The sequence below is a fragment of the Aethalodelphis obliquidens genome, unplaced genomic scaffold (assembly GCF_003676395.1).
Source record: "Aethalodelphis obliquidens isolate GAN/ISIS:26980383/991018 unplaced genomic scaffold, ASM367639v1 scaffold6, whole genome shotgun sequence".
In the NCBI taxonomy this organism is placed as follows: Eukaryota; Metazoa; Chordata; class Mammalia; order Artiodactyla; family Delphinidae; genus Aethalodelphis; species Aethalodelphis obliquidens.
The window spans coordinates 54,312,301-54,327,104 of NW_020837950.1; the positions used below are offsets into that span (position 1 = coordinate 54,312,301).

Here is a 14,804-nt window from a genome sequence, read left to right on the forward strand (position 1 = left end):
GTATTCTTGGTTGTAGGTTTTCCCCTGTCATCACTTTAAATATATCATGCCACTCCCTTCTGGTCTGCAGAGTTTCTGCTGAAAAATCAGCTGATAGCCTTATGGGAGTTCCCTTTATGTTATTTGTTGGTTTTTTTTGTCCCTTGCTGCTTTTAATATTCTCTCCTTATCTTTAAATTTTGTCATTTTAATTATGTTGTGTGTTGCTCTATTCCTCTTCATGTTAATCCTATATGGGACTCTCTGCGCTTTCTGGTTTTGGGCAACTGTTTCCATTCCCAGATTAGGGAAGTTTTCAGCTATTATGTCTTCTATATTCTCAGCACCTTTCTCTTTCTCTTCTCCTTGGAGTCCTATAATACAGACATCAGTGGGCTTGATGTTGTCCCAGAGGTCTCTTAAACTGTCCTCATTTCTCTTCATTCTTTTTTCTTTTTTCTGTTCAGTGGCAGTGATTTCCTCTACTCTGTCTTCCAACTTGCTGATGTGTTCCTCTGTATCATTTAGTCTACTGTTGATTCCTTCTAGTGTATTTTTCATTTCTATTATTGTATTCTTCACCTCTGTTTGGTTGTTCTTTATATTTTCTAACTCTTTGTTAAAAATTTCTAACTTCTTGCTCTGTGCATCCATTCTTCTCCCGAGTTCTTTGATCATCTTTACATCTGAACTCTTTCTTGGGTAGGTTGTCTGTCTCCACTTCACTTAGTTCTTCTTCTGGGGTTTTATCTTGTTCGTTCATCTGGAACATAGTCCTCTGCTGCCTCATTTTCTTTAAGTTGCTATTTATATTTTTATGTATGTGGTAGGTTAGTTATGTTTCTCAACCTTGGAGAAGTGGCCTTCTGTAGGAGATGCCCTATGCCTCACAACAGCACACTCCCCTCTTGTCACTCAAGCTATATGCTCTAGGGGTTCCCCCTAAGAGGGCTGTGTGGGTCCTTCTGTTTTGATGGGCTGACTATGTGGGTGGTCTTACAGGTTTGGGTGACCCCCAGCCTGGTTGGTTGCCAGGCCCTGCCTCATGTGGATGTTGCTGGCTGCTAGTTAGTGTGGCCTGGTCATGAGGCGGCTGGCTGCAGAACCCTAGGAGGCCCTGGGGCTAGTCCTGGCTCACTGGTGGGTGGAGTCTGGGTCCAGAAGACTCCAGGGCTGGTGCCAACTCATTGGTGGATAAAGCCAGGTCCTGGGGTTAGTGCCAGATTACTGGCAGGCAGAGCCAGGTCCTGAAGTTGCTGCAGGGCCCAGAAATCCTGGAGCTGGTGTCAGGTCACTGGGGCAGAGGCGGGGGTGGGGGGTGGGGGGCACCAGTTCCTGACACAGTTGGGTATGGGGTCTGGGGAAGCTTGTGCTGGCCTGCTAGTGGGCACAGCCAGGGCCTGGCTTGTCCCAGGGTGGGGTCTGGCCTGCTGTGGGTAGGCTGTGTCCACAGGTTGTGTGAGTGTGGTTTTCTTGTGTCTCATGTCTTCCCCCTCATGGTTGAGGCTGGTCTAGAGGCTAATACAGGCTTCCTGGAGGGCACGGTCAGTACCTGCCCACTGGTGGATAGAGCTGGGTCTTGGCCCTCTGATGGGCAGGGCCATGTGTAGGGGAGTGTCAAGAGATGGCTATGGGCTCAGGAAGTCTTTAGGAAGCCTGTCTGCTGATGGGTGGGGCTGTGTTCCTGCCCTGTTAGTTGTTTGCCCTGAGGTGTCCAAGCACTGGTGCCCTAAAGGCTGTTGGGTAAGGCCAGGTTTTGGCACTAATGAGCTAGAGGGAGGATCCCAAAATGGCGGCCACCAGCAGGCAGGTCCGTGTGGTAGAAGGAGCTCCCCAGTGTGGCTGCCGCCAATGTCTGTGTCCCCAGGGTGAGCCTCAGCCACCCCTGCCTATCCGGGAGACTCTCCAAGACCAGCAGGTAGGTCTGGCCCTGGATCCTATCAAATTACTGCTTTTACCCTGGGTCCTGGTGTGAGAGTTTATGTGTACCTTTTAAGAATGAAGTCTCTATTTCCCCCAGTCCTGTGGGGCTCCTGAAATTAAGCCCCACTGACCTTCAACACCAAATCCTCTGGGGGCTCATTTTTCCAGTGCAGGATCCCTGGGCTGGTGAGCCCAACAGAACTCTCACTCCTGTGGGACAACCTCTGCTGTATAATTATTCTCCAGTTTGTGGGTTGCCCACCTAGGGCTATGGGACTTGGTTATATCATGAGTCCACCCCTCCTACCTGTCTCACTGTGGTTCCTGCTTTATGTCTTTAGCTGTAGAAGATCTTTTTTGGTAGGTGCAGTCTTTTCCATCAGTGATTGTTCTGCAATTAGTTGTGGTTTTTGTGTGCTCATGAGAGGTGATCTCAGGGTCTTTCTACTCTGCTATCTTGGCCAATCCTCTTCCAACCCAAAACTGCTCTGAAAAATGGTCTATTAAAAGAACACACCAAAAATGTATTACATAATTCGTGAGTCCATGTGAGAGTGACTGTGTTAGACAGAATAATGGCCCCCAAAGATGTTCACATCCTAACCCCTGGAACCTGTGACTATGCCACTTTGCATGGCTAATGGAGCTTTGCAGATATGATTGTTAAGCATTTTCAAATAGGAAGCTCATCCTGGATTATCTGTGTGGGCCACATGTAATCATAAGGATCCTTATAAGAGGGAGACAGGAGTGTTAGAGAAGACAATGTGAGGATGGAAGCGGGGGTCAGGGGGAGTGTGTGTATGTGTGACTGTGAGAGAGGAGAGTGCTTTGAAGATGTTATGCTGTTGGCTTTGAAGATGGAGGAAGAGGTCATCAACTAAGCAGTGCAGGCAGCCTCTGAAAGCTCAAAAAGGCAAGGAAATGGCCTCTAGATGGAATGTAGCCTTGCTAGCACATTTTAGACTTTTGATCGCCTGAATTATAAGATAATAAATTTGTGTTAAGTCAGTACATTTGTGGTAATTTGCTACACCAGCAGTAGGAAACTAATATCATGTTTTTTTCAATGAAAATTTAAGAAACTGAATACAGAAGAGATATGTACATATTTCATTACCATGTAAAAATCAATTCATGTTGATAGTGTTCAATTTCAGGAACCACCTGCTTGTATTCTTTACTGTCAAATGTGTTCTTTGTCTCTAGCTTCAAAACTCTCACTGACAGAAGAAAATAGTGACTGTTATACTCACAATGCTGTGGTCTTTAAAACCAGTTTGTACAAAAATAGTGTAGATCTTCTTGCCTCTGCAGTTCCCTAATACCATTTATTTTTATTGGTTATATGATTACTCATGACGCTGCCTCATTCATTGTGCTGCCTGTGAATACTCGCTTCCAATGACTCAAAGTTTGTTCGTGTGCTTCAGTGCTGATTATCACAGATGCAAGTCTTAAACAGGATAGGCGGGAAAAAAATGTGAATGATAAGTTCTGGTCGTGTGAAATTTACTTTTCAGAATTTTCTAATATAAAATAGAACAACATATCTTCCAACTATGCTTCTCTCGAATTCTTTAGTGAATTCACTGCATTCCTAAAATGGGATCTCTTTCAGTGTTGACTTCACTCCTGCCTTCTATACAGCCACCAGCAGGAAGGAGAGAGGAGGAAGATGTTCTTATTTGCACATTCTCTGTGCTCTCAAAGGGCACAGCTTACAAGCAGACCCAGGAAAGCGCTGATTTACCACATTCATCAGACACAGGAGAGGACATTGATTGAAAAGACCCATTGGTATGAGCAAGTCTCTAAACCCTAACAGGAGGTAGGCATAGCTCTCCAAGAACATCATGGCGACAGTGGCTCGTATGGAGCTTTGTGGAGGTGGTCCTGTAAATAAGTTCCTTTGGAGAGCATGCTGTGGTCAGATGGGTTTACTGACACTCCCTGCCTTGACCCCCACCCCTCTGTAGGCTATACCTTAGGACAGCGCACATACTGAACACACTTACCTAGGATTTTCAACTTGCACTGGATCAGGGTAGAAAGAAACAAATGCCCAGTGTTTACTGTTTTTATTAGATTAATCACACCCGTTTTAGGACTGTGGACTGATGGCTGTCACCCTCCAGTCACATATCTGACTGGATTAAGGGTGGAACAGGAGACCAAGAGTGCCATTTTAGGGGTCTCCCTTCCTTTGGAAACACAAGAGTGAGGAGTCAATGATTCCTCCCCACCACCTCTATCAAAGAGTTCTGTTGCCTGAATTTCTTGGGTATATGATCGTACAGTCTTGTGGCTTCTGACTTTGTACACTGTGAATTGTTTCCTCATGTATTTTGCAATTACGAATTTTTCTTTAGTGGCATTATTTCTGTGGAAATTTCATGGGCCTATTTGAGGCTGTGTTCTTCCAAAGACATTTTGCCTTTGCTTTTGCCAGTTGTTCAGGGATATTACCTGCCTGAGACTTCTTTTTCTGCTATTTATCAATAACTTGGGTAGTCCTGCATCACATTCAAACCCCAAATCTGTGTTAATGTGAGGATGGACTCAATGTTACAATTTTTTTTTTTAAACCAGAGCTCAGATTAAGACAGGCATGTGTCCTTCAGTTGTCCTGTGTCTCTGAGTGAATTTTACCCCCTCCCCTTTCTACATGTTGAGAGCACAGCTTTCAGAGTTTTCAGTCTTTCTTGGAGGGCCATTCCCCAAGTGCTTCACTGGATCTCAAGACCATGTTTCCTGGTCTGATTTAAAACCCCTTCATTATATAGATCTGCAAATATTCCCAGGCCTGACATAGTATCAGCTCACATGCTTGCTGATTGGATTTTTAATTTGCTTTATTTTGGCCTGTGGGGATTTCTCTTATTTTCTTAAAAGCTCAAATATACATTTAAAGGACATTAGCTGGAGTATAATATATAAAAATACTGAATCATCATGTTGTACACCTGAAACTAACATAATATTGTAAATCAACTACCTTCAATTTAAAAAAAAATGACATTTGCTTTATTTTATATAACATTCATAAGTATTCATAATATTTGTAAATATATTTTTAACCCTTATCATTTAAAAATATAAAATTTATAATTATTTAAATAAATTGTGAGAAGGCTTTCAAGTTCTCAAGTTTGCTACTTCTAGGTCTTCACATGTTTTCTTCTGCCTAGGAATACTCTTCTTCCTTTTCACTTAGCTATAAACCAGTTGTCACACACTTAAAGAACCATCTGTAAACCCTCCACTCCCATCCTCAGTGCATAGACATGGCTGTCTCTTTGCCCTGGTGTGTAGCCTCCTCTGGACTAGATGCTTTGTGAGACCATGCCTATTAGTTTACCCCAGCCTGACACTCAGGAGAGAATCAAGTATTTATGAATGAATGAATGTCTTCTGTTTGCTTATTTTTATTTTTAAATGTAAATCTTGTCTTCTCCACAAGATCATTGGCCTCTAGCCTTTGTGAATTTTCCTTGGCTCCTAGCAATATGGTAAAACTCCTTGGGAGTAACTCCACCAGTGGTTATCAATTTATGAATTAAAGCCTGGTAACTAATTTTTCACAATAGAAAACAAATATTCTTACCCCAAATTGTTTTATTCAGTTTTTTTTTTCATCTTAAAATTCAGCTCTTTTCCAACTGAGAATTTCTAAAAGTGCTGTATTGAGTTTTCTGTTGTCCTTCATTGGAATTACCTTCTCCTTTCTTTATAAAAAATTCAATTTTATGTCAAATGGGAAAGGAGAGAAGTCTAGTCTTTCACTCAGTGTTTGTTGAGTACCTTCAAAGTACAAGACAGAGTACAGAGATGCTGGTGGGAGGGCTGTGTGATTCAGGTAGGTGTTCTTAGAGCAGGGGAGAATCAAGTATGTTTGAAGCCCTTATGAATGGAGCCAGAACAGAAAAAGAGAAGCAGAGGTTTAAGAAACAGAGGAAATAATGATAGGACATGGTCCTGCCTTCATACACTCCTCCAAGTGCATTACTCATTCTAACAGACTTGGTAGAGCACCCTTAGTAACTACTTCTGTTGGCTTTTCTGGAGAGAGAGCAGCTGTAGCCGAGGTAGTTGTTGAGCATGTTTTATACTTTTTCTCCTTGGTCAGGGTACATCAGCGAGATCAGGGAATTCGTGATTTTCAGAGAGCTGGTTGGTAAAGGGGGAAGCTAGTGTCTTAGAGGAATATATGCTGGATTGGCGTCATATAAAGCCTAAAAAACACTCCTGTTGGGTAGGGGAAACAGTGATATGAAGTGAAATATGGCTCTAAAAGTAATATAGGGGATATTAACGTTTAAAGCTATTGTGATAGTTCATGTTCATTCCTTTTTTCTCCCCCTTAGCCATGCAGTCTTGTCCCTTAAATTCACTTAGAAAGATGAATCCTAGAATGTGCCATTGGGATTCTGTCAGATGACTGAGTCAACTCAGTTCCTGAATATTTACACACCACACACATACACACACATGCACGCTCATACGTACACTTAAAATGAGGCAAACACGCCATTTAATTAGATTTCTTTTGATTCAAATAATTATTTTGATTCCATTCATAATTCTTGTGGATGTTTATTTTGAAAAAAATGGGTTGTAAATTAGAAACATAGAGTCTTTCTCCTGCAAAGGCTGAATATAGCTTAAAATCAAGGAATATTCTCTGCACGTTCAAAGTGTTTCTGTTAATTTATTATATGCCTTAAAAAAACAGAAAATTATATACTGACATTTGCATATATCAAATATATCCCTGTTTGCTGAGAAGGCAGCACAGCGGATAGCAAGAATGTGGGTTCAAGAGAGTTGTCAAATGCCTCCCTTTTCTACAAGAAGGGATGATGTCTCTGTGGATGGAATATTGAGTATCAATCAGAGAGACTTCAGGTGATCAGTTATTGTTTGGGGAAAATCTTAAAGAAATGATCCTGAACAAAGGAAAGTAAGCAAATCTTAATTCCCCATTGATTTTTTCCATTTGTTTTTCTTTAGCTGGTAAAAATCTTTAAAAAAGCAGTTTTATTCATTGTTTGTACCCAGTAAGATTACTTCTTTAAATACAGCTGAAACTGGCGCACTCTAGTGATCAGAAGGTCTAAAATATTGTTTTACATGAGCTTTCATTTTACTTTTGCCTTTAGCTTTGTGAATTAGGCATAGCCTAGATATTCTGCTCCACGTGAAGAGGGCTTGTCTAGTGGCAAAAGTAAATAACGAGTCAGAAATCTTGCATTTAATTATACCTCCATGCCTCTAGACTAGCAGCACTGAAGCACGGTGGTACCTGGGATCCTGTGATGGCACGGCATTAGCTATTACTAGATGAACTAAAGGAACGTTAACTCTAAAATCCCAAACAAAACCAGATCTGCTGGGTGTGGGAAATCTTGTATCTAATGCTTCTAGGTAGCCCATTTGATCCACTAAGAGTGGATTTGGGACCTTTTACTATTAAAATTCAAAAAGAGAATTAAGTGGAATAAATACCTGCTTTCAAACTAGACAGATCTGGGATCGAATCCAGCTCATGCCATTTGGCAAGTATTTAATTCCTAAGCCTTAGCTCCGCATGCAACCTGAGGATGGTAACAATCATCACCCTCTATAGAATTGTTAGGGACTTGAGAAGTGGTGAGGTGTATGGAAAATGTTGCCCTCAAACTGGTAGCAAAGAATATTAACAAGAAGACTATTACTGAGGTGTCTAGGCTGAGGAAAGAAAGGAGTTTATTAAACCACATCTTTTTCAGCTAACAGGACCACAGGTTAGCTTGATTAAAGTCTCTCAAACTATGGGCCCATTCTCCCTGCCTAAAATTCAGAGTCCCTAATAATCACACAACACTTATATCTGCTTGTTCACTCTTCTTTTTATTCTTACAAAGCATGGCAAAATGAGGAGGCAACTGACAAGCGAAGAGTTTGCGCAGTGGAGAACCACCCTGACCGTCTCTTGACTTTACAGGGATCGTAGGTGGGTAAGTGTTCCTTTAAAGTGACTTTGTCATAGGAGAGTGACATGAAATGGTTCTCATGGTGGGGGGAGAGGAAAGACAAGAAATCAACATTCACAATTATTTAAAATGACTTAAAAGCTAAACATAATATACATAGTAACTCCTTTATCCTAGTACAAAAATAGTGCCAGAAACTATATATTTGTTCAAATGTATTGAAAAGGTGTAAGAATACAAATAGATATTAACAGTGGCTAGTGATGATTCATAAGCTTTTTCTTAAACTGAAATAGAAATTTATATTTTCAACTATTTACATGGTGTTCAACATCTATTAAGATATGTTTACACAGACTTTTGAGAAGGGCAAAGTGAGCTTTAATACTTTCTTCCTCACTCCCTACGCTGGAGCAGAAGGGGTCCAAAACTGTGTGCAATTTAACAGTCTAAGAGAACTCTTGAGTAATCTCTACCTGGCTAGCATATGGAAAAATAATCTACATAGTGGAATATATGACTCCTTACTTACATAAGGTGTTCTGTAAGCTATCAGCAGGCTAAGTGATTCATGCTTGCAAGAAGACAAGATGTTCACTGACTGACAGATTCTTAATAAGTTCCAGGTAAAGAAGGTCCTTGGAAAACTACGTAATACATATGTTATAGATGGAAATGAAAGTGATAACTGTACCCTATATTTTCATGTTAAATCGGCAGGATCAGAAGCTGGTAGGTCTCTTATCCAGCACTCCCTGCAGAGACTGTGAGCTCCTTGAGGTCACTGCTCTCTCTCCCCAGTGGAGCACAGTGCCTGACATGCAGCAGGAACTCAATAAAAGGTGGATCGAGGCATGTCTAACACTGAGCAGTTACATTATACCACCTTGTTTTAACTGTAGTTGTTCCCAGGAGAGGAGAGCAGTTACATCCCTCCCCCCACCCCGCCTTCTTAAATCAATCTTGTAAAACAAAACAAGCAGCATTTCTTTTGATGGCCTGTAAAGCTTTAGGAGTACAATCAGGTGGAAACACAGGAAAATTGAACATCAGATTGGAGTAGGTCTAACATTTGTGCTCTGTGCTGAAAATAAAGGCACTTCACTGCTAGGCAAGAATATATCTGTAACCGGTTTCCTCCCGCAATCCATTATTTCCAGTACACTTTCATACACTTTCTTTTCTCCAACACTCCTATGGAAGGAAACCATTCTTCATAGTAAAGAGATCAGTGGTGAAACATCATCGTCCAGGGTTTGTACCGTGAGATGAGGTGCTCAAACAGCTCTAAATCTCACACATCTAGTGATCTGCATGAGAAGCCAAAGAAATGTACTATCTTTTTCTCAGTCTTGGAAACTTAACACAGGAAATGACTTAAGGGATTAGATACCTTGCTCTTTGGCCTGCTATCCCATTTCTGACAGTGGTCTCCAGGGCCCATTAGGGCTTACACAGTAGCTGCCTTCTGTGACATCCTCCTCTGAGACAAGGCTTAGCCCAAACATAACTCCTTCAACAGCACAACTTGTTCACACTCACAGAGGTTAAAGAGACTTACACAAGTTCACACAGGATTGTGGCTGGCAAAGGCCAATCCTGTGAAAAGTACAAGACCAGGCAATTTTACAGACATCTTCTCACAACTTAGTAAAATAGTGGGAACTTTTGGGGCTGAAAATTGAAATGAAATGGTATCATGGTACTCAGCTATAATGAAAACAAACTAATCTAGAGCAAAAACAACTTCTTGCTAGGTTACAGGTAATATAAATATAGGGTAGGGTGAGAGAAGACTACATATATATATTTTTTCCAACTTGAGAAGATACTGGAAAGGAAATATCCACATAAGAAAATTTGTGCCCATGTACCAGGTAATAATCCATGTATGGAGTGATTTTCCTAAAAAATTAAGAATTATTTGAACCAAGTAACCAGTCCTAAAGAAGTATTCTTCTTCCGTATGAACTAAAATACCCAAAAATGAAATAGGTATGTCACTGCCCCACTTCTTTCAGTTTCTAAACTAGTAAGGTAAAATAAGCCATTATCTAAAAGTAAACCAAAAATTTATAATCTAAATACACTTTCTTGCTTTTTAAAATGACACACATACAAATCCTCCGCACATAGTCTACTGTGTCTTTAAAAATCTCAGTGACATATATTAGAGGGCTCTAAACAAACTACTAAAGTATTTGACTACTGATTTTAGCATAACTGCTAAATCACAATGTGTACGGCAAAAAGATAGGTTATTAAAGACTGCTATTCTTCAGACAGTTTTTCTGTACTAAGGAATTGTGTCAGCATGCATAGGTGTATACCAGTATGTAGATACATTATTTTAGTGACAGTCTTTGTAAGTTACACACCAGTGCCACCAAGAGGCAACCTCACACACCTCATATATATTACATAAAACAGAATAACATCTTGAAAATAACAGGTGTCACAACAGTAATACATAGCCCTTACCGCTACAAAGTAATGGCAATACAATTTGTTTTGCTTTCTTTTTAAAACCTGAAGGGTAAGAATAAAGCCACTTTATGTCAAGATACGTATACACACTCAGAATTTTAAAAACTTAACGAATATGTTGAATTTTAGGTAGTTTAGGGAACAAATGGTTATGAATGGAAAACATGTTTTAATGAAAAGTCTTTGAGAATGCTGCATTATCATATCCCCAAGAGCTTTTCTATACAAACTAGTTATAGAAACTCAGAAACTTTGTTCAGGGGTGGGGAGGGGGGTGAACAGATCAAACAAATACCTCTCTTCCTACTCTTGCCCACAAACATTATTGCATATTTAGGGCAGATTTTCTTTTCCTGAACTAGGTTCTCAGTTCATTATCTACTTCTCCAATATGTAATAAAAGTGTCTTTAGGGGCACACATGTACGGTGGGAATACAATTAAATGGGCTCAAATTCTAAGAAAATGTTAACATTTTATAAATGTACTAAAAGCTGTGAGAAGTAGATACCACTAACTACAAGCTCAGGGCCAGTGTTTAGGGTGCATACCCAAACTTCTGTGATTCTGGGTTGACTAGTCCTGTAAACCAAGATATGGCAGTTTCTCAGTCACGAACTCAATACTGCTAAGTTTACTCAAGCTTAAGGTTTCTTACCATATTGTTCCCTCGATTTAATTTTTGACCCTAATATCAAGCATAGCCCTTTGCTCTTTGTACTTTTCTCTGTACTCCATTTAACAAACAGAAAAAAATATGATTCAGTTTGTACCCTCTTATCTTATACAGTCATCTCTCAATTCAGGCTAATGCTCCCATGATCACTTTTTCTCGCTCTCCTGTTGAGTTTTAAAGTGTTGACTTACAAGCTATGGCTTATAAGGTGAATGATAAGGAAGTTATTTAAAAAAGGAAGTTCGGTATTCAAAACACTCACTGACTGTCAGAAGTGTCTTCCAGCAGAACGTTCTCTTCACTGACAGCCATCCTCGGCTGTTCCGTTTCTGCATCACACTCATCCCTCAAAGTCAGTGACTGGATCTTCTCCCAAGGTTTCCCCTGCTTTCCATCAGGTAGGTTAGATCAAAGCGAGTTTATGGGTAGCCTTTGGATAGATTTATTGCATTGAAATGAGAAATTTCTCTCCTGCCTGTTCTCTAACAACAAAAAAAGCAAAATAATTAAATAATGCCTTTTCTTTACAGTACTACCTTATAGTACTTTCCATTTGTTTAGAGTTTTAACGTTTTTTGTTAAGGTAATACAGTGTTGACAAATATACCCCATTCCTCTTAAAATCCACTCAGCCAATATTTTTCTCTATTCTATGAAGGTTTTAAATGTCACAGAATATATTCACTTTGCTCCTAGCCTGTTTTTAAGAAAAACGATTCCAAACATTCTTGAAAGATTGGTAATTCAGAAAACACAAAACCAATTATTTAAAATCACCAGCAAGAAAAAACAAAAAAAACCAAAAAAACCAGCCTCAGTGCAAGAATGCAACTTGTACCTCGCAGTACACAAAATATCACAAACAGAGCTCTTATCCATGTGCTAAGAGTAGGTGTCATTGATAATCTCAGTTCAGTGGCATAAAACAAATATACAGAAAATATGCAATAGTCCTCTAAAAACATTTCATGCTGTGTTGTCAAAAGTTGTGCAAAAATAAAAATACAGCAGTGGCAAAGTATACACCAAATCTGTACAGTGTATAGCAAAACTAGGCATACTGCAGAATACGCCATCTGTAAACTTCAACTCTGCATGAATAGGCCACTCAGTTCCGCTTGGCCTGGCTGCTTTCCCCATTAATCAATGTCTTCTCCTGCTGTTCTGCAAGAGCCTGCCATTTTTGCCTGTTCTTTCTGCAGCCATCCAGCAAAGGGAAACAGTCCTCCGATACGTGGGTCAGGGCCTAAAGAAAGAAAAGAAAGCCAACAACTAGATGGCAGCTAGGAAATAAGCCCTCTCCCCAGGCCTGACGCAAAGGGCCACATTGTACACTCACTTCATAAGCAGGCCCACTGCTGGGATTCTCACAAACTGTGTGAGTACAGATCATTTATGAATGATTCCTCTTAAGCTATATAGACAGGGAGTACATGCTGAGAGAGAGAGAGCAAACACACATTCCAAAATAACATTATTGAGCTATGGAGGCAGATCTGTGTGGAATCGGCTCTGCAGAGAAATAATCCATTTGCTTTTATGTAGTGCAAATGGTTCTCCCTAAGTGTTGACTGCCTTGAGAGCTGCTTAGTTTTTCTGTTTTTCTATAAAATGACTTTATTCAATGTACTTAAGTAGATTTTTATCCAAGATTATAATAAAGGTTAATTTGTAACTATGTGTATATGTTTAATGTAACAACATTATTATGTTTAATGTAACAACATTATTATTTACCAACTACAGTGCCATAAATATTTAGCTACAAGAATGTTCACTGCAGATTTCTTTGTAATAGACAAACATTGAAAATGACTTAAATACCCAACAACGGGGTTAGGAATATCGTGTTACTATTTGGCAGCCATTAAAAATGTCATAGAAACACATTTGAAACAGAAAGATGTATCTTATATTACGGATTGCAAAGAGCAATTTTTGTTAAATGAAAAATTTGTGAAAATGTCATAAAGCATATGCACTGAAAGGAGATAACAGTGGTTGTCTCAGAGTAGTAGAATTTTAAGTGATTTTATCTTTTTGCTTCTTCGTATTCTGATTTTTCTATAACAACATATTACTTCTGTAATAATGGTAAAAATGCATGTCTATATCAAATAGAATTCAACAGGGGAGTCAAATAAAATGAATCCTTGCACAAATAGGAAATGTAGAAAGATGAAATCTATAATGGGTGATTTGACTGTTAGTTTGACTATATTTACAGGCATGGGGAAAAAAAATCAAGAGAGACATGAGTGTCTACAACTGAGGAACTATTAATCAATCCACAAGAAAAGCATCTGTTATAGAAAGAATGAGATATTCAGGGATGTTGGAGACACTGCTCTGAACACACTTCTGCACAGATTGCCGAGAAAGGTGGGGAGACAGTGGTGCAGAGGCCTGACACCCAGTGTTCTTCTGTCCTGTTTTCTTTTGCTGTCTCTCCTGTCCTTCCCTCCTCAGCCACAGCTTCTTTCTTAAATTCATCCACTGGCTAGAACCCTGGACTCAGGCTGAAAACTGGATTCTAAATACAGTTCTCCCATTAACTACCTGTTTGGGACAAACATTTCATCTCCCTGGAAGTTGGACTTTTTACAGATTCAATGACGGAATCTGTGAAATGTCTGGATTAGAAGATTTCTAGGGTTTCTTCTGGTCTTGACAGTCTATGATTACACCATGATAAATGTTCTTTTCCCAAATACTTAAAACTTAAGACAGTTTCCTGTTTAAACTTCTAAAGACAAGGACAGCATCTACTTTCTATATTTGGGGCATGAACATCAAAACTAGTAAATTGGATGTTTTAGGGAGAATATCTTTACTCAAAAAATAAATAAATAAGCAAAAAAAAAAACCCAAAACAAAACCCCAAGCCAGCAGGTATATGGAAATGGGAACCTGCAATATTCTTCTAGCCGCTGCCTTTTAATCGTCATAAAAATTTTCTTAAGCCACACTATGACAATGAGAAAAAGTTAGATAACTATTTTTCCTTATTTAGGCCAAAAGTCAGACTTAAAAATAATATGCTCTTAAAAAGAACATAGAGTATGCACAGTGTACCTCCTGGAGGGCAGTAGTGCTCGCACATGGTTTTTCTTAGCGTTCCCTACACGAATTTGCTGGATCCCAGCATGTGGTAGGCACTCGCTAGGTAGTTATACATTAATGAATTAACATTTTTGAGAAACAGTAAATATAAAATGTGTTCCTTATTCAGTACAAACAGCATGTTCATTAGCAAAAGAAATTATCCTGATAATTTTATTTCTAGTTTGTTGATTAAGATGCAAAAAATATACGCCTGGTGTTAGTTGCTTCAATTTACTTTAGGTTTTAATTCATAACATGGTCAAATTTTAGCAAGTCTACTAGTTTTCATAATAAATACCTCATACAGTTGCAAGCAGATGGCATCTATGAATCCAACTTGCATACTTGGGATTTTGTTTTTCTTCTCCCTGTTCATTAGGTCCTGAAAACAGAAACAGACACACACAGATCTGCATTTACTTAAAGAACACAATGCAAGTTGGCTCTAAAAAGATGAATCACTGGGTTAGCTGAGGAAGGCTATATACCTGCCTACCTGCCTTCTTACCACACTCAGGAAGGCCCTGGTCCTCTCTCCCGTGTTCGCCCCGGCTGTGACTTTCCCCACATGACCCCCAGAATTGATCACTGACCTAGAATCAACTGCTGACCTACAGTCAAGCACTGACCTAGAGTCCACTGCTGACATGTATTTGGAGA

General features: G+C 39.6%; 1 protein-coding gene and 1 long non-coding RNA gene across 4 annotated transcripts in view; one reads left to right on the forward strand and one right to left on the reverse strand.

Annotated features, from left to right (window-relative positions):
- Positions 1-1,516: 1,516 nt before the first annotated feature.
- LOC113619058 (uncharacterized) lies at positions 1,517-14,736 on the forward strand. Of its 3 annotated transcripts, none has more exons than XR_003432263.1 (4): positions 1,517-1,897; positions 7,809-7,901; positions 11,325-11,437; positions 13,267-14,736. It is a non-coding gene; the product is annotated as an uncharacterized LOC113619058 (long non-coding RNA). The 3 variants fall into 3 exon arrangements; XR_003432264.1 differs by having other exon boundaries at positions 1,520-1,897; positions 7,809-7,897; positions 11,328-11,437; XR_003432262.1 differs by having other exon boundaries at positions 1,524-1,897; positions 11,328-11,437.
- Positions 7,775-14,804, reverse strand: part of PDE5A (phosphodiesterase 5A) — a 120,402-nt gene continuing 113,372 nt past the window's right edge. The window contains exons 19-20 of the mRNA XM_027103612.1: positions 14,443-14,526; positions 7,775-12,285 (exon numbers count right to left, since the gene is read on the reverse strand). Of these exons, the coding sequence (XP_026959413.1) occupies positions 12,148-12,285; positions 14,443-14,526 (222 nt within the window). The 3' untranslated portion in view covers positions 7,775-12,147. The remainder of the gene's footprint in view (positions 12,286-14,442; positions 14,527-14,804) is intronic.